Source organism: Cupressus sempervirens, chromosome 5 (assembly GCF_028749045.1).
Source record: "Cupressus sempervirens isolate cs-2001-9-10 chromosome 5, ASM2874904v1, whole genome shotgun sequence".
Lineage (NCBI taxonomy): Eukaryota > Viridiplantae > Streptophyta > Pinopsida > Cupressales > Cupressaceae > Cupressus > Cupressus sempervirens.
The window spans coordinates 348,422,625-348,441,726 of NC_143122.1; the positions used below are offsets into that span (position 1 = coordinate 348,422,625).

At 35.8% G+C, this 19,102-nt stretch overlaps 1 protein-coding gene across 1 annotated transcript in view; it reads left to right on the forward strand.

Moving 5' to 3' along the window:
• Nucleotides 1–17,591, forward strand: part of MEE21 (PIN domain-like family protein) — a 68,197-nt gene extending 50,606 nt beyond the window's left edge. The window contains exon 6 of the mRNA XM_089830262.1: nt 17,121–17,591. Coding sequence (XP_089686388.1) covers nt 17,121–17,219 — 99 coding nt within the window. The 3' untranslated portion in view covers nt 17,220–17,591. The remainder of the gene's footprint in view (nt 1–17,120) is intronic.
• Nucleotides 17,592–19,102: the final 1,511 nt, after the last annotated feature.

A 19,102-nucleotide genomic window follows, 5' to 3' on the forward strand; every position in this document is an offset into this window, starting at 1 on the left:
AAAGCTATTGTCCCGTCTTCAACCAGTTGTCGTATGTAGTGACAGTGAACATCCACATGCTTGGTTTTTTCATGGAAGACTGGATTTTAGGCTAACTTGATAACGTTGTCGTTATCAACAAACAGAGTAGTCGGTCCTGTAGAGGAGAGAGAAACTACTTGCTGCTTCTTACTGGTCCATGTGATTGCACCGAATCCCAAACTGAACACATATCCAGAAGCTGACTTTTTCTCGTCAACAAAGCCTGCCCAATCTAAATCTGTGAACCCACTGAGTCTAGGAGTAGAACTTCAAGAGTACAAAAGTCTATAATCTGAAGTGCCCTTCACATAACGAAGCACACGCTTTGCTGCCATCCAATGATCAACCTTAGGAGCTGTCATAAAGAGGGAGATGTAGCTAACTACAAAGTTGATGTCAGGCCTAGTAGCAGAGAGGTAGATGAGTCTACCTACTAGTTGCCTGTGTGTAATACTCATCAATGGAAGGAGAATCAGACTTGGCAAATAACTTGAGACCTTTCTCCATAGGTGTAGATGCAGGCTCGCAATCTTGCATACGGAATTTGTCTAATAGAGCCCTGGCATACTTGGACTGAGAGATGAATATACCAGAAGATTGTTGCCAAACCTCAACACCTAGGCAATAATGCATGAGCCCAAGGTTAGTCATATCAAAAGACCGGAATAAATTCTATTTGATTCCTTGAATCAAAAATCCCAAATTGCCAGTGATGATCAAATCATCCACATAGATTAACCAAAAGGATGATGTCACTGACAGTAGTCTTGATGTACAAATTTGAGCCTTAAGAACTCCTTTGGAAGCCTTGATCATTGAGGTACTTATCAATTTTTATGTACCACGCCTAAGGAGCTTGCTTCAAGCCATAGAGAGCTTTTACCAATCTGAGAACTTGATGGTCTTTACCAACAACCTTGAAACTAGGAGGCTGTGTCATGTAGGCCTCTTCATGGAGATCACCATTCAGGAAAGCACACTTGACGTCCATCTAATGGACCTTCCAGCCAAACTGTGCTGCCATGGCTAGGACTAATTCTGATGGTGCTCATCTTTGCAGTAGGAGCAAAGGTCTCCTCATAAGCAATGCCCTGACGCTAAGAAAAGCCCTTCCCAACTAAACAAGCTTTGTTCTCACTGTGGAATTCCTTTAGCCTCGAAATATGTTTGAGGTTCAAACATACTATGAATGTTAGCCATGAGAGAAAAGTTAATAGACTTGGTAGTTTTGCTCTTTTTCCGTGTAGTTCTCCCATCAATGAGCTCATCATCATGAAAATCAGCATGTGTCTTAGCCCACCACTTAGGTTGGAGAGGAGAATGACCAACATTAGTATCAGGAGATGCTTGGTGATCAGGTTCCTCATCAGAAGAATCTGGATCAAACTCAAGTGAAGCATCTACAAATCGAGGTGATCTTGCAGGAGAAGCTGGAGGTGTTTGTACAGGGCTCATTGGTATAACTGGAGTTGTAATAGCTACTGGAGCCCTCCCATCAAGTGGACCTAATGGAAGCCTAACTCCCAAATCACAAGCCTTCATAGGCTGGTTTGCTGGATCAGGAACAGGAGAAACAGGCATGAATGGTCCTTATTGCTCATCAAAGACTACATCATGACTATAGATGAGAGGAGATGTCTCAACATCAATCAGGCGGTAGGCTTTATGAAGACTATTGTATCAAACAAGCATGAGTTTCTAACTCTTGGCATCCAACTTGGTGCGTGACGCATCAGGGATCCAAACAAAAGCAAGGGAGCCAAAAACCTTCAAGTAAATAATTTTGGGCTTGCGACCTGACTAGGCCTTTTCTGGAGTTTTACCTTTGACCGCCATTGTGGGTGATCGATTCAGAAGATAAACTACAGTGTTGACTGCTTTTGCCCAGAACGTCTTTGGAACATGTTCGTGTTTGAGCATGGATCAAGCCATCTTGGTGATTGTTTTGTTCCGTTGTTCAACTACACTGTTCTGTTGTGGTGTGTGGGGTGTGGTTAATTGGCATTTGATTCCATGAGTATCCAAGAAGCTAGAGAAAATATTAGAACAAAATTTCCCCCCCATTGTCTAATCTAGGAGTAAAAATAGATTTCCCAGACTCTTTTCCAACCGAAGGTTTTAAACTTTTGAAATATAGGAAATACATCTGATTTCTTTTTAAGGAAATACACCCACATTTTTCTACTAAAATCATCAACAAACAACAAAAAATACCTAGACCTAAGAACAAAAGGAGTGGCTATAGGGCTGCAGATATCGGCATGAACAAGCTGAAGTACTTGAGAAGCTCGCCATGAATCGTCACTGGTGATGTTGTTTCCCAGCCTGACATGCATCAAAAACTCCGCAATTCGAGAACAAGCTCATCCCGAGCAAGTTGTAAGAGATAATGCACATTTAAGTGCCCATATCACTGATGCCAAAGCGTGTTAACAGAAGACCGCCAAGAAGCCATAGCTAATTCCCGAGAATCACCAGAATCCGTAAGGCGAAAAAGACCATGATCTTCAAAACCCACTGCAACAATAGATTGAGTCGCCTTATTAGTGATGGTACACTGATGTGAACTGAAGGTGACATCCAACTGTGGAGATGTTGTAGCAATTGACTTTCTGAGAGTAGATTTAGTTCCATATCTGGAACGGAGTACACATCAAGGAAAATGAGGTTTCTCCCAACAAACTGAATCTAAATGTTGCTTTTGTCGAAAACCGTGTAGTCTTCTCTGCCTCCAAAAATAATAGAGTTTGAATAAGGCTGGTAGTCAGTAAACTAGTCTTTGCGGTGGGTGAAGTGATGAGAGGCACCTAAATCAATGTACCAAGTAGACGACTTGACATGATCTGCAAGTCTTTTAGCCATGAAGGCGTAAAAGACAGACTCCTCCTGCTTAGTGTGCTCTGCACTATTTGCTTTGGGCTACAAACCTGATTGCTTAGCTTGTGTAGTTAAGCATTTCCGACATTCAATTTTCATGTGCCCAAACTTGTGGCAGTAGTTGCATTGAATGTTCTTTTGTTAGCCATCTGACATTGGAGCAGAAGACTTCTACTAAGATGACTGTTGAAACTTTATCCTTTTGAAAGGATTTTGCAGCAAAGGCTTGCTCTATGGAGGTGGAGTTGGAACTGCTACCGAATTGTTGTTTTCACCGATCTTGCTGAAGCAAAAGTGTGCAGAGATCAGTGAACTTCAAATCAACACCAGAAGATGTGATGTTGAGAGTCTTGATAAAATACTCATAGGACTTTGGTAAACTCCGAAGAGTGATAACCACAATGTTCTCTTCCTCCATCTTGCGATCGATGGCAAGCAACTGATATTTCCTGAATCCTATTCAGGTGTGCTTGGAGCGAGGTTCGGTCATCCATGACAATAGAAAATAAAGTGTTAAAAAAGAAAGCTCTACTTTTGCCAGAAGTCTGATGAAGACATTTGAGATGTGCCCAAATCTCAGCAGTTGTCTTGCCGGATGGAATTTGAGAGAGCTGATCATCAGCCATGGATAACTTGAGAAGAATCACTGCTTCCCGATTATTCAGATCCCATGTATCTTGATCAGAACCAAGAGTAGTTGAATGCTTTGTAACACCCAGAACAAGTTGATCGGTATTTCGATATTAAATTTTTTTGATATCGTTGCTTCCAAGTGCCATAATTTTGACTTTTGAATTTGGAGTTGCACTCAAGTAGAATGTTTGTCAGAGATGCCATGGCATGTTTTTTAATGGAAAAATGTGAAAATCAGAGAAGATGCGTTCTTCAAGGCAAAAAATCAAAAGACCCAAAAAATTTGGAGAGTGACCTAGAAGAGAGCTCAAAAAACCCATAAGGAAAATGTTGTCATTTTCTAGATTTGTTGGCTTGAAAATCGAGGCACCCAAAAAAATCTGACGACAACCCAGTTGAGCTCTCGAAAAACCCATGAAGAATGTGGAATCAAAAAACAAATTTCAGAGCTCAAAAATTAGGGTTTCAAAGAAAACCCTAGTCGGCTACCATTGAAGGTCAAATTTGCAGAAAATAATGGAGTTTGTAGGCCAAAACAAGTCATTTTTTGTAGCAGATCGAAGCTTCTATGAAGCCAAAAAGCAAAAACGACTCCAAATATGAAGCAAATAGCAGCCGAGAACCATGATAGACTACTCTATTGAAACGCGAGCTGAGTTGCAGACCTTTAAAACGGGACCAAACCAGAATGACGTTGCGATTTTAGATGCAACTTTCGAAGAAACTTGGATATGTAGAGAAGAACACCCAAGAAAAAACAATATGACTTGGTATGTTGACTGTAAAAGATGTCCAGAAAATCGCAATAGTAGAGGTGTCCAAGTTGATCGCGATTTACCAGTTCACAATTTGATGCCTTTGATGCTGAGATTTTGTAGTCGCTTAGCCAAAAAACCTAACTGCGACCAACGTTTTAACAGAGAAATTTTTCTCAACTACGGAAACCCTATACAAGTTTTTTGAGAAAAAACCCTAGAAATTATTTTGAAAAATCTGAGCAAATAATTTCCAAAGAAATTATAAATTTTTCAAAAAATTGAAGTATTGGCTCTGATACCATATTACAAAGTAATTGGTAAAATACTTGTTATTAACAGAGACTGAGAGGTCATTATATACAAAAGAATGGAACGATGTTTCCTTAGGAAATGATCGTAAAGAATAGAAACATTCTATTCTATATGAAAGAAAGCTAAAAAAGCGACAACTAAAGCTAACTAAATATTTACAATAGATTACCATTAACTAATAATAGAAGATTATCTATTAGCGTAATATTGAGCAACTATTAGACAAAAGTGATAAAAATAGGAGGGATGAAAGATGTGACTAAATGGTATTTTTCTTTGATCCATAGGCAAGGTCCATTGGAGAAATTAAGAAATGATAGTAGTCATCTTGTTTCCTCCATCCATAATTTGATCGAAGAAGCTAAGGAAGTTGTGAAGGTGGCATTCCATTTTGGTGAGAAAAGAGAAGGAAACATGAATTTGGAATTTTTGAAAGAAAAGTTGAGAACTAACTATTGATGTTATAGCATCGGCAGTTATCTTTCTTTCCTAATTCTGAAATATATAAATAATTTATTCTATATTAAAGTCAATGAAGGTCCCTCATCTTGAAGGGACAAGGCATTGAACAATCAAGACAATGAAGGATGAAGACAACAGAGGGTCTTCACTTTGTCAAACAAGACAATGAAGGGTCAAGGCAATTTATATATTCTTCTAGGAAGAATTTGTATAAACACATATAGATTGATATTCTTTGTTCCATAATGATTAATTTATAGAAGTGTCCAAGCTGCTGGTTTGATATCCATTGTTGAGTGATTGTATCAAATGGGTATTTCATTTATTGTTTGCAAATCATAGGGGTGATGATCATTGCTTCAGGTTTGACCTAGTTTTGGGCATTTTAAATCAATTTTCTACTCTTTCATTAATACATAATTGATATATTTGTGGCTGAATTTTTCTCCCTCAAGTTGGAGGTTTTTCCTATGATAATTTGTTGTCTTTTGTTCAATTATTTGTCTACTGTTTATCTTCATTTGTAGTATGAAACTCCAACATGTTATCAAAGCCTATTTTCCTACCATCCTGTGAGGTTTCATGAGACAAATGCAGAGAATATCTTTTGAAGTTAAAATTGAGTATTGATTTAAGAATAGCTACAAATAGTTTTCCAGAGGAAATTATCATGGTATGTAATGACATAATCCCTAAATAATACTCTTGCTGGCAAGTTCTCATAACTTTTTCTCCAATATATGCAGTTAATTTACTGGCTTGTTAAAGTCTTGCAAATATCTATACTGGACTTTATATTATGTTTGAGGGAGAATTAATATATATTGGAAGCACACTCATTGGGCAAATATTTCGTAAGAGCTCTCAAGAAGCATACAAAATATTATTGGTCATAATATTGCCAGTTTCAGGGGATGTATTTCAATGATTAGTATTAAAAGTTGGAAGCTATTTATTACACTGGAAATATTTAAATATTGCTAAAGGAGATGTTAATATAGGCCTGATTACTGGGGGGGAAGGTGTGAATCAGTAATAACCAATTCAAACCTAAACTCACCCAATTCACCAAATCAAAACTGAATAACAATTTTAACCTCTTAACATTCAATCAACACAATGGGGAAAGTGGACTTAAAGTAATATGCAAACACATGAAAACCATCCACACAAATTCGACACCAGATATATCTCGTGGAAACTCTATTAGGGTGAAAACCACGGTGTGGGAATGATGCTCACAAATTGTGTAATTTTCTAGAATACACGCTGTTAGGAGCTTTCCTGGTTAAGTGGTACAAAAGCATTGTTAAATGCTACCCAGTTAAATGATTTATGTATAGACCTGTTAAAGTTTTTTCCGTGCAAGAATAATGTGGTTAGAGGATTTTGAACATTCTTTAGAATGCCACATGGTTAGAGGATTTTACAATAGGGACCTGTTAGGATTGACCTGATGAAGGGATTTTGGTGCTACAATTGTTAGAATAACAAATAGAAAATGATTTGTGATTTGCACTACCTCTGCCAGATCAGATCCAGCTATGCACTGTAACTCAACAACATATCCATCACTATACTTTGGCTTGATCACACTTGATTCGAACACTTTCTCTGTGATCGCAACCTTCTCCAATTTGGTATTCCACTTACAATCAACAATCAATCCTTTTTCTCTTCTCTGTTTCACCATTCCATTGCCTTAACAAAACCTAAATCCAACAATCCAAATAAATTCAGGCATCGCAAATCACATCTAACCATTCATTCTTTATTTTCTCCTGACCACGTTGATTCACATTCGATCTATACCTTGGAAATTGTTCGAACTGCATAAGCCATTTTGACCGAATAGAAACTCCTTGAACAATCCTCCTCAAATGTATTACCTTGATCAATGTGTAATCAATTCCTTCTACAAATCACACATATCTATTAATTCCTCGAAAATCATCATCAATCTCAATAACCTTTTGAACCTTATGATCGCTTCACAAATTTTTACAAACTATTCTTCATCACCTGTTCAAACTTTCCCTGTTCACTCGTTCATCTTGATTGTCTAGTTCACTTGTTTCTCCTCTACCTGTCAGCATCACTTCCTGATCACTAAAATACCTTCACCTATAAACATTTTAAGGTGCTATCTTAGCCATATCATCTTGTCATCATAATCAATCATATCCCATTATCAATCAACCTAATTCATTACCAATCTAAAGTAACATTCAAATCATTTAATTGTTTGCCACTGACTGTTCAAGCAATTACCCTGTTTGATTCCATCACATATATTTACTCAATTTCTCACATAAATAGGTGCTGTCCTAAATATAACATCATGACTCATATCTTAACCTTCCTATAGAATGGCAACACTTTCTTCACTCAACAACCCATCCTTTACTCAATTGATATGTGGTAACATGCTCAAACACTTAGTCAAATAGTTGACATCACAAGCTTCGTGCTTCGCTGGGTTGCCTTGCAGATCTGAACCCTCCATCACAAAAAAAAGTACAGTTGACATCAATTACCTGTTACCAAATTTTGTTCTACTCCTTATCAACTCATCATGTGGCATCTCTGCAACAATCTTCTCATCAGTAAAATATCCTCATTTCATATCACTTCATCAGTAATCACATCATCATTTCATTACCAAATCAGTTATGCCAACAGGAGGCTATAGTATAAGATCAAATATTTTTAAAATAAGAATGAAGCGACACTATTATTGAGGGGATATTTTATTGGAGACGAGTCAAATAGTTGAAATCAATGACAACCAAATAACTGATTTACCTGTCACCAAATTTTGTTCCAATCCTTATCAACTCATCATGTAGCATCTCTGCAACAAACTTCTCATCAATAAACTTAGCCAACCATCTCATTTCATATCACTTCATCAGTTATGCCAACAATCACATCATCATTTCATTACCAAATCAGTTATACCAACTGGAGGCTATAGTAGAAATTAAAATATTTTTAAAATAAGAATAGCTACACTATTATTGAGGGGATATTTTATTGGAGACTACTTTAAAGTTTGATTTTTAATGTCCAGATCATTGTTTTATCATATTTGATTCTGGGTGTTTGAAGTAATAAAGTGAACTATATTAAATAGTTCAATATATAAGGGGTCGTGTATATTTTTCCCAATATTTTAAGAGAGGACCGACTCAATTAAGAGCTGAGTTCAAAATGTCATGACACATAAGTTCGAAATAAATAAAGGCGTTAGTTTTATAATTGGAGGAAGATTACAAGTGCAATTATTGTCTGGGAAGAACTAAGTGGATCTTGTATACGGGAGGCGATATTTCATATTATTAGTCGCTGGCAATTAAAGTCCAAGAGATTATTATTTGGACTTACTGAAGGTTACCAAGAAGTCAGTGACGGAGGGAATATAGATCATCCCTGAAACAAATGATTGTTCGACAGGATTATATGGATTTCTGCACTCTTACCTTTACACGAGTTCTTGGTTGTGAGTCGATTCCAGCTGGACTCTATGTATGTGGTTTCTGCAGGTTAGAAATAGTTTTGGATGAATTGATTGTTGCTTACAGTGCCAGGGGTGCAATGATGCTGAAAACAGTTTGGTTTGAGTGCAATATGCCAAAAAGATTAGCTTGAGGGCGTCAAATTTCATGTTGCTGGGAAATCTGTAGGTAGGAATCAAAGAGTTTTAGATCAGATAGAAGCTGTTTGTGGAGCCACCTGACTCTGATCGCTGCATCATTCCTGGTGATTGCAGATTGGGATTCTGGCTGCCATTCACCTACAAATTGGAAGACTATATGTATCTGGATTACATTGCTCAGTTTGTCAAATTACTGGAGCTCTTTAGCAATTCATGTGAAGGGAAATCTTTAGCTACTTATCTCCACAATCTTCTTTCTGTAGCAGCATCACTTGTTTATAGCAAATACCATGGACGATTAATAAGGGACATCCAGATATCATTCCTACAATATTTGATAGCCCATTCTGAATTGGAGAATTACTCCAAGCGATAGGCTGCTTAATATAGTGTTGGACTCTTGTTTCAGCCTATTTCTTAGGCATTACACACTAGTTGGTCTTATCGGCTGCCTTCCGTTTGGATAAGTTTCTTTCATGTTTTTTGTCCTTCAATTTCTTTTCTTTTAAACACAATCTTTTATAATGAGATATATTTTTTTAATGGTTGATGTATAAACAAATTGGAGTATAACGGTTGTAACCGCTGGCGTAAAATGAACTGTTTAGAGAAATCTCACTATGTTTTATCTTTAATTTGTTTTTGTAGCTATAAGATTTACAAGCCAGGCTGGATGGAGTCTCCTATGATCTGCGGTACTTGTAGTTTGAACTTTGTATAGTTGTGAAGATTGTAGTTCCAGACTGGGAGTTTTTATTTTTAAAGAGCAAACTTCGCATCTAATGCGGAGCTATTGAAGATTTTCAGTCTTTTTTAAAGATGTCTGTTGTGAGCTGTGGTGTTGTTCAAGCTTAAAATGACTGTTTCAGCTATATAGATCATTCCCTCTATACGTAAACTAAAACTTGGGGGAGGAATTTTGTATTGGAAGACTTTTCAGCTTGGAGTCTGCCATGGTTTCCTAGTGTAGTAGGAGGGAAACCTCTGTGTGACAGAGAGTTTGTAGAAGAAGTTGGATTGTTCACGGGAACAGGGGTTGTGAAATACCATTTGTGTGCATTGTATGATAGATCTACAAGGGGTGGTCATCTTTGTTTGGTTGCTGAACTCAGTCATTTTGGAGCAGTTGATCCTGTTGTCGTTGGAAAGCATAGTAGGCTCCTCAGGATATGGACATATTTCCTGATGTCACCTCTAACACTGAAAAGGAGGCTAATGTGCCATTCGATTCTATTGATCTAGTTGATGTACCTAACGACTTTTGCTTGGTGTTGTGGAGAATGTCGCTCTTACTGAGAGGGAGTCTCAGCAACCCTTCTATGTGCTAAAATGTATCTTTCTCTGAGACAAAGAAATATAAGGTGAGAGCTCTTGAAGAGATGTTTCTCTTATGCATATTTGTTTGAGATGGAGAAATATAAGGTGAAAGCCCTTGAGAGATGTTGCTCCTTAATGGATATTTCTTTGAGACAGAGAAATATGAGGTAAAAATTTAAAATCCCTTGAGAGATGTTGCATTTCCACAAATGGGAGTAGCCTTGATGGACATCATGTTGAGAGACTCCATGGCGACATTGCGTTGAATGATTTCGTGATGGGCACTTGTGTATATGCTTCTTTCTACACATTTGAGTAGCCATGGTGGATGCCATGTTGAGTGACTCCATGATGTTATCATGTTGAGAGATTCTGTGATAAACTCTTTTCCACAAATAAGTGTAGCCATTGTGGGTGTCAGATTCCATGATTAACTCTTTTCCACAAATGGGTGTCAGGTTGAGAGATTTCATGACAAGGATTTATGGAAGGATACCTCCTTAGCTAAGAGGGAGTGTTGATGTTATAGTGTTGGGAACTATTTTTCTTTCCTAAATTTGAAAAATGTAAATAATCCATTCTTTGTTGAAGTCATTGAAGGGTCCTCACCTTGAAGGGACAAACCATTGAAGAGTATAGATTTATGATTGATGTGCAAGAGTATTCAAGTCGTAGGTTTGATATTCTTTGTTAAGTGATTATATCAAATGGGTATTTTATTTATTGTTTGCAAATGATAAGGGTGATGATCATTGCTTTTGTTTTGGCCTAGTTTTGGGCATTACAAAGCAGTCTTCTACTCTTTCATTAATATAAAAGTGATATATTCGTGGCACTCCCAACAATTGACACTATTTGAAGAAAGCATTTGAGAAGATTTGTACCCCTCATAGTTCTCATGGCTTCAGTCCATGACATTAGACCAGATCGGGAGAAGAGAATTTTTGCAAGCAAAAATGAAATGAACATAGTCGATAGGACAATATCTTGTTGAATTATCAAAGAGAGAGAAACAAAGGACATCATATTTGAAATAGAATTTGATGTAAGCCTAAATGGCAAAAAAATTTCTCATTGGTTTGTTTAGGTGCTCAGAATGAATTCTAATTAGCCCACATTTTGGTTCCATTTGGTTGGTTCTCATTGCTTTGTAGTTTTGCTATGACCTATTTTGAGGTGCATGAATCTCATTGGTCGATTTGGTGGCAACCCTAAGTAGGGTTTGTAGGAGTTAATCTTGGCTATTTATTGTACTTGAGCTTCCTATATAAGGCTTGTTCCTCTCATTTGCAAAGGAAGATATTGGAGAGTTGTTGCTAAAATAATACCAAATCTGCTCTAATTGTCATTGTTGTATTTTACATGGTGATTTGTTGTGATCGAATTTGATTTATTGTACTTGAGCTTCCTATATAAGGCTTGTTCCTCTCATTTGCAAAGGAAGATATTGGAGAGTTGTTGCTAAAATAATACCAAATCTGCTCTAATTGTCATTGTTGTATTTTACATGGTGATTTGTTGTGATCGAATTTGAATTATTGCATGGTGATCTTCATCCTTACTTAGAATAGATTCATTTCAAAGTTGTTAAGATAGAATTTTCATTAAGTAACCTAGTTAGATGGGAGAAATTGTGAATGTTTTCTTCCTTGACTCAATCATAAACTAGGCCACTAGCTTGTTGCTGATTGTAAGTGTGTTGGGTGTGGTTAGCTAGTAATTGAACGCAGTCAACTTCAATTGATATTCAATCGTTAGTTTGCATTCATTGATGGGATTAGAGAGCTTCTTGCTGATTGTGTGTTGTGCATGGTTAGCTAATAATTGAATGTAGTTAACTTCAATTGATATTCAATTTTTTAGTTTGCATCCATTGATGGGATTAGAGAGTAGGTATTGATTTGAAAATCATTTGGATATGCCTTAGACGCTTACACTAGGTGGGTGGAGTCACTGACAAGATTGCATCTAGTAGAGTCCAAGTTCATTCATACTTCCTTGCATTCGTAGGTAGAAGTAGTAGTAGAAGTTATCAAGTTTAAGTTGAATTGTAAAATTGGGAAATCAAAGTATATTTTCATTGCACAATGTGAATCCAAATCTTTAGAAATCCAATCGACAAGTGTAAGCCCATAAATTTGAATGGTGTTTCTGTGGGTTCTTTTCTTTCTCCTACCGTCGCCAATATCTACATGGACTACTTTGAAGAAGTAACTCTCCGTTCCTTTCCCCTCCAACCCAAGTGGTGGAAAGGCTACGTTGATGACACAAACGTTTGTTGGCCCCTTGGTCATGAGCAACTTGAAGAATTCCACACCCTTCTAAATAGCATAAGCTCTTGTATCTCCTTACCAAAGAGGTTGAAACCAACAATGAGCTCACCTTCCATAACATCTTCCTCATGAAAATGGGTAATGGTTCCTTAGCTCGTCATGTCTTTCATAAAGCCACTCACACCAACCTTTACCTTCATTCATCTTCTCCACCACTTGGCTCATAAATTTGGCATCCTCAAAACCTTAGCCTCTAGAGTGTTTTTGATCTGTAATGAGAACATTGAGCAAAAAATTGCCTATCTTACCGAAGCTTCAAACTAAATGGCTACAATAGTAAGCAAATCACTAGAGCTATCAAGCATGCTAGATCTTGGGTCTCCCACAAGGAAGGAGAGAACTCCCTCCTCCCTTTAGCTTCTATTTCTTATGTTGAAGGCCTTTCCAAAAATATTTTGAAGACCTTTCTTTAGAAAGGCCTGCGTTGTACCATCAAGTATGTGTGCACTAGTAGAAGTCGTGTCTCCCCTTCTAAGGACCCTCTCGACCCTTTCCTTAATGTTGGTATCTACAACGTAGTTTGTTCATGTGGGCTCTCTTATATTGAGGAAACATGGTATGCTCAATTGAGACTAGAATCAAAGAGCATAATGGGAACACTAGACACGAGTGTGTGTTAAAATCAGCCCTCATTGAACACTCTTAGACCAAACACCACATCCCTCTTGAAAACACTCAAATTTGGTGAAGGAGAATAACTACTTTAAGGGAAAACTCCAAGAGGTCATAAATATCTTCAATCACCCTCTAACCTTAATCGAGATAGCAGTTGGAGTCTAAGCCACACTTGTCAACCATTTTAAACCACCTCAATAACCAGCCCACCCGTAAGCATGCCTTCAAGCCTTACTTCATCTCATGATTGCCTCCTTGCTCCCGACCACCCTACTTCTCTCTTTCACATTCCATTATCCTCTTATTTTCTTCTTTTTTCCTAACCTTCTCTCTTTTCCTCTATTTTGTTTTTTATCTCTAATATTTATTTTTATGCCTATTTTTACATATATCGTATACTTCCTCTTGGCTCTGATTTGTATTCTCTGTGTCTTTTCTTCTCTTCTTTGTTCTTCCTTTCTTCTATTAGCTTTTTGCTCATATCTGTTCTCTTTCGTCTCTTATATACACACACACACATATAGATATATAGACACACACGCACACGCGCACACGCACACACACACACACACTCTCTCTTCACCTCTTTCATTTTGTAACATGCTAATTTTTCCCATTTCTAAATAAACAATATCTTTCATATTCACATGAAAACAATTACAATAACTACTCTATGCATTCAAATAAAACGGATCAATGACTATAAGTGAATAACTGAATCCTAATCCATGGAAAGAGAGTAACTGATTTAACAATAGTAACCAACATATCTTCAACTGAAAAATGCAATATATAAAAGTAAATTACCCGATAAAAAGAAGATAACTCGAATGTAGGTCATATCTCTATCTTGTGCAAGTCTTGGTATCTAGAGGAGAGGAGAAGCATTGTCAGGGGCTTAGCCTCCCAACCACAAACCCTTAAGTATCCCCACACAATCTCAATTGAGAAAGGCCCTCTCTACTTGGGATTAGGCATGGGACACCCCTGTCTTGCTACTGAGCATCCTGGTGTTAGTATCCGCTAGGTAGCCAACTACACTAATAGAGTCCTTCCCATCAACCCATCTATCTAACTTCTAGCAACACTGACCTCTAGTGATCACTGCAGCAAACATGTCACTAAACCTACCTTGGTCAGGGATTTAAATGGACACCATGTACCTGATCACACACCGCTCAACTTGACAACAAGATTAGTACCCCTTGATCACCATGAGCTGACTCAGTCTACAATATTTGTTCAAGTTCATTAACTGTTTATTTTATTTCTGATTTCTTCCTCTTATCTTGCAGGTATAACTCATTGTTCATTTCTTATCAGCCCACACTCTTCATCTCGACCTTATTGGTCATCCTCGATGAATCTCAGTATGGCTGTCTATATCCTTGAACAATCACTATTTATCACAGTCAACTACTTTCTGCCCAACCTGGGCTTATGATGGATATTTAGATAAGATCTCATGTTAGTTATTATTAATTTCCTTAACTCATTGAGAGTGCTTCCTCTTATCTCAGAGGCATATTGAAGATGCCCCTGCATAAATATGACAGAGGGTTAAAGACCCTTCCAATTCTGATTTAAGTTCTGAAAGAACAGTCATAAGAATATGCAATAGTTAGCTTTGATTCTTATGCATGCTTTATGCAAATAGACTTGTGCAAACAAGGCATTCAATTCAGAGCTAGTCCGACTGGCTCTATCCAATATATCAATGTGTCTTTCAGAATTCCAAACTATAATTTTTAGAGCCTTTTAATATAACAAAATGGCAAGAAAAGCTTAGAAAGAATGCACAACATGATAGAGGTATTATCACCCTCAAGGGCTAATGAAAATTGGATTGTGTGGTATAGCTCCTTGCCTGTAGATTCTAGCAACAGCGGTACAAATGAATCGTGGTCAAGGAACAAATTGATTATGTAAGGAATCACAGGTGCAAACCCACGACACTATAGGTGCAATCTCAAAAAACGCTAAAGAGATATGAATGCTAATACTAGTGAGAAACACGACACTGAATGTGCAGTTTTCAGCAGAGCTTATGTAGTATGAAAACGCTATGGCAATTATAGTGCAGGACACTGCATGTACAATTTCACAATAGAGTAATATGAAATGCTATTGCAGATATGGAGCACGGAACTACGAATGAAGTCTGCAGAAGGTAAAAGAACTCGCCAAAAAGCTAGCACATGCGAACACCCCCACTGATAGATAATGAATCGCATAAAAAAGATTGTCTTCTTGCTCTCACGAGCATGCACAGTTACGAGCAAGATAAAAAAGGTTGCAACATCAAGAGTTACATTCAAGAGCCTGTAAAAAGGCCAATAGTACATGTGGCTTTTCCAAAAGAAAGAAAATATCAAATAGGCTGCTGGAAAAATAGAGGGCTGATGACATGAAATATTATTAAAACATAGACAAGGGTTGGAAATAATAACTTTACTCTCAAGGTGTTAATATAAGAATGGCATCCTATATCTATCTATAATTGTATATGCATGTACACAGGTATATATATAGGTGATATTCTAAGCATACATATCTTGGGTATACATCTTATTTAAGCAGGTGTATGCATTCATGTATATCTCTTTTGAATTTACACACACACAGATATATATATATATACACCATGGTATCATTATATTAAGACATTTCAGTTATCACAGGAAGCTTTGAGGTTCATACCAATATATAAAGGTAACAATTTTGTTCCATTAATTATTTTATCCTCTTATTAAATATGTAGACCAATTTAGCTCATGGTGATCACTTGGTATACCCTTGCTTGCCTAGTTCGGTTTTTCCCTGGACCAAGGTGGTTTAGGACCCATACCTATTAGCTCAATGATTGGTGGTGCCCTCAAATGGGTTCACTTTATCTATGTTGAAGGGTTCATTTTTTTGCAGGTACATTTTAATAAATATTTAGAATCTTGCAACCTCATTTTTGTTTTTATCTATTTCTTTTTTGTTATTTTTAACATTTTTATCTTTGAGGTCTGTTCTGATTTTGGTGGTTATTCTTTCTTTTTAATTTTCTCTAATTCATGGGGCTTGTTTTATTCTTTCCTCTTATGTTCTTTCTGTAGTTTTTCTATTTTTGGAATTTTTTATTTTTTTCTATTTTTCTCTTCTCCTTATTCAATACCTAGGCTCCTCTTTCTGCCTCTATTTAAACTCGAGTCTGTAGCTCTATATTCTTTGCTCTCTAAGTATTTCTTCATCTTGATGATGGATCATGTAGTATGATTTAAAATTTTGATGATAAATATCATACACAGTTTAATCCAGAAACACGAGTTTAACATGATGGACTGTGGGAATTACATGATCTGAAGTTTAATTCCCCTTAGTGATCCAGCAAATCACATAATTTCAACGTAGCAGGTATCCACAATTGAAGGAATCTTGAAGTCATCTAGTGGTCTTACTTTGCAAACTTAGCATTGAAGTGACTTTATTCAAGAGACAATTGACTATTTAGTGTATTGTAGTGGAACAAAACTCACATCAACAGGTCCTCGATACTTATGATCAGTGTCCCTTTCAAATGTACCATTTACAATGAATGGCCAAAGAATAGCAGTGCAAATCATACCTATAAGATTCCACTTAGTAGGCAACTGTTGCTCAGCAACATCGATATGCTAAATCCTTGGAATTTCTTTGCATTCCCAGTGTGTTTCACATTCAAGTTATTACTTTTCTGTATGTTGATTTTAGCATAACTCAATTCATAATGCCTTACTTAAAGCCCGATCATTATGTTCTGCTTCAAGATAAACTATATGCACATTGCTGCATTAGTTTTTCCTTTTCGGGCTTGGTAAATTCCCTTTCTTTGGATCCAGCATTCTGCTGGACTCGCACTTGGCTTCATTTGTTGGAATACACCAAACCTTGCATGCTTGATATTGTATTTTACACAATTTGTATACTTTTTCATGCTTCCTGTGTTCTGATTTTGGGTCTTAATGAACTACCAATCTCAAAATCTGTTGATGGGTTTTTAATAGTACATATCAAAACTATGGCTGTTTTCAAAATTAAAATCCTCTCATGATTTTTTCCTTTTAATGAGATATGTTGTGATATATCATACACATTGTGTTGCTGCAGGGGTCTCAAGTTGAAGGAACCTCTAGTGAGAAAAAGAGGTCAAGGAAGAGGAAGAGAAGACATCACAAAGTAGCCGAGTCCGGAGAGGCAGCTGGATGAGAGAATGAATTTTCATATTGTAATGTGTTACGTACTGGGCAGAACTACTAACGGCATGTTTGAAATCTATCGTCTTATTTTTGGTGTAAATGGCTTTGCAGAGTGTTCATATTCTAAACGGCATTCAAATGTGCCAACGGTCTAAAATAGAGTTTGAGAAGCGTCAATGATATACATGCATAATTTGCATGTCTCGCATTTAATGATTTTGGTAGTTGTCTAAAATAGAGTTTGAGAAGCGTCAATGATATACATGCATAATTTGCTTGTCTCGCATTTAATGATTTTGGTAGTTGTCTCCATCTAATCTGTTGGCACAAGTTAGTTTGTGTTGTACTGACGTCTTAATCTATTTTAGAACCTTTTGAAAGAGATCTTATTTCTCAAGGCCTTATTTCATCCTTGTATACCATCTACTTGAGAGAAAATACAGTCCCTCAGATTAAAAGTATAATCTAAAGTTCTTTAGATGTAAATTAGTGTTGGATATTCATTATGTCACAAGTGTAATTACAGTCACAGCAAATAGATGTAATATAATGATGGGAATGGGTTACCAAAACTCTTAATTGTTAACATATCTATATAAGGGAAAAAATTGAAACTCTTTTAAGTTAATAAAATATTAAAAATAATTACGAGAATAAAAATAAAGTAATTAATAAAAATAATTTGGATCGACACTTTGAAATAGATGTTTCAAAATAGAAACAAAACAAAATACTTATCAAATTGAATAATGGTGATTTTTTAAAAATAATTAAAATTTATATTTAAGAGAAAATTTTAAACTTAAAAAATCAAAATAAAATAATAATAGGTTGAAAAAAACCCTTTAAATCAAATAAGCTATAAATTTTATTAATAAATAATGCTAAACAAAATGAGACAACTCTTGGTAATTATAAACCATTTAATAAATAAAAATAACATATCTATCTTTTTGAAAAATTGAAGTAATACATGTGGATTAAATGCCATTTTGGACAATAATGATATCTTTGAACTTCATCTATATAGATTTTTTAAAATATAAATATACTATTTTAAATATTTAAAAATTCTTTATAACATTTCTTGTTTAGAAATACTCTATAATTTTGTGTAGTCTTATTTAATATAAATTAACTTTTATAATAAATTAATTGTGTTTTAGTTCATTTAGACTATATTAGACATTGGATATTCTCCTATCCTTTAGTATATGTGCTTTACATTGTATAAATGTCTTATCATTTAATAAGCTTTGATTATATGCATCCTTCAAAACAAAAAGGAGAAGGAGATCCACTAAGCTTTTGAAAATTGCACAATTTCTAGAATATAAAGATATTTATCATTTTTTCCTTGTAATATTAATATCAAAACTATCAATACATATGCATTATTACATGCTACATTTTAACATATAGAAGCCATGTTTAATGTTGTCATGTAAGTTTCACTTCATGAATATGTGTGAATGCTTATATACATAACATATGTTGACTAACCTCGTCAATTTCTTTGCTCTTTGATTTTTCACTCATGTGCCTATATTTTACATTGATTAATCATATAATTCTATTACTCTCTATCTATATTTGTGGTTCAAAAATTGCTTGATAAACTTACTTCACCACATGAAGATGCCACAATGATAATGAGATGCTTGTTTCTAGGTTTTGTTGTGAGATGTTTATTTTAGGTATTAGTGATAAGAATAAATAATAATTATATTCAAATTTTATATTTAAACTTTAATCAATATAATATTTTTATTTCCAATTTTGTGTGGTTAAATATCTTTACACATGAATTTCCCAAATCATTGTTGATATGGATCAATTTCAACTCATGTAATTACTTTAAATGAATCTTCAATACATACAATGATTATGCTA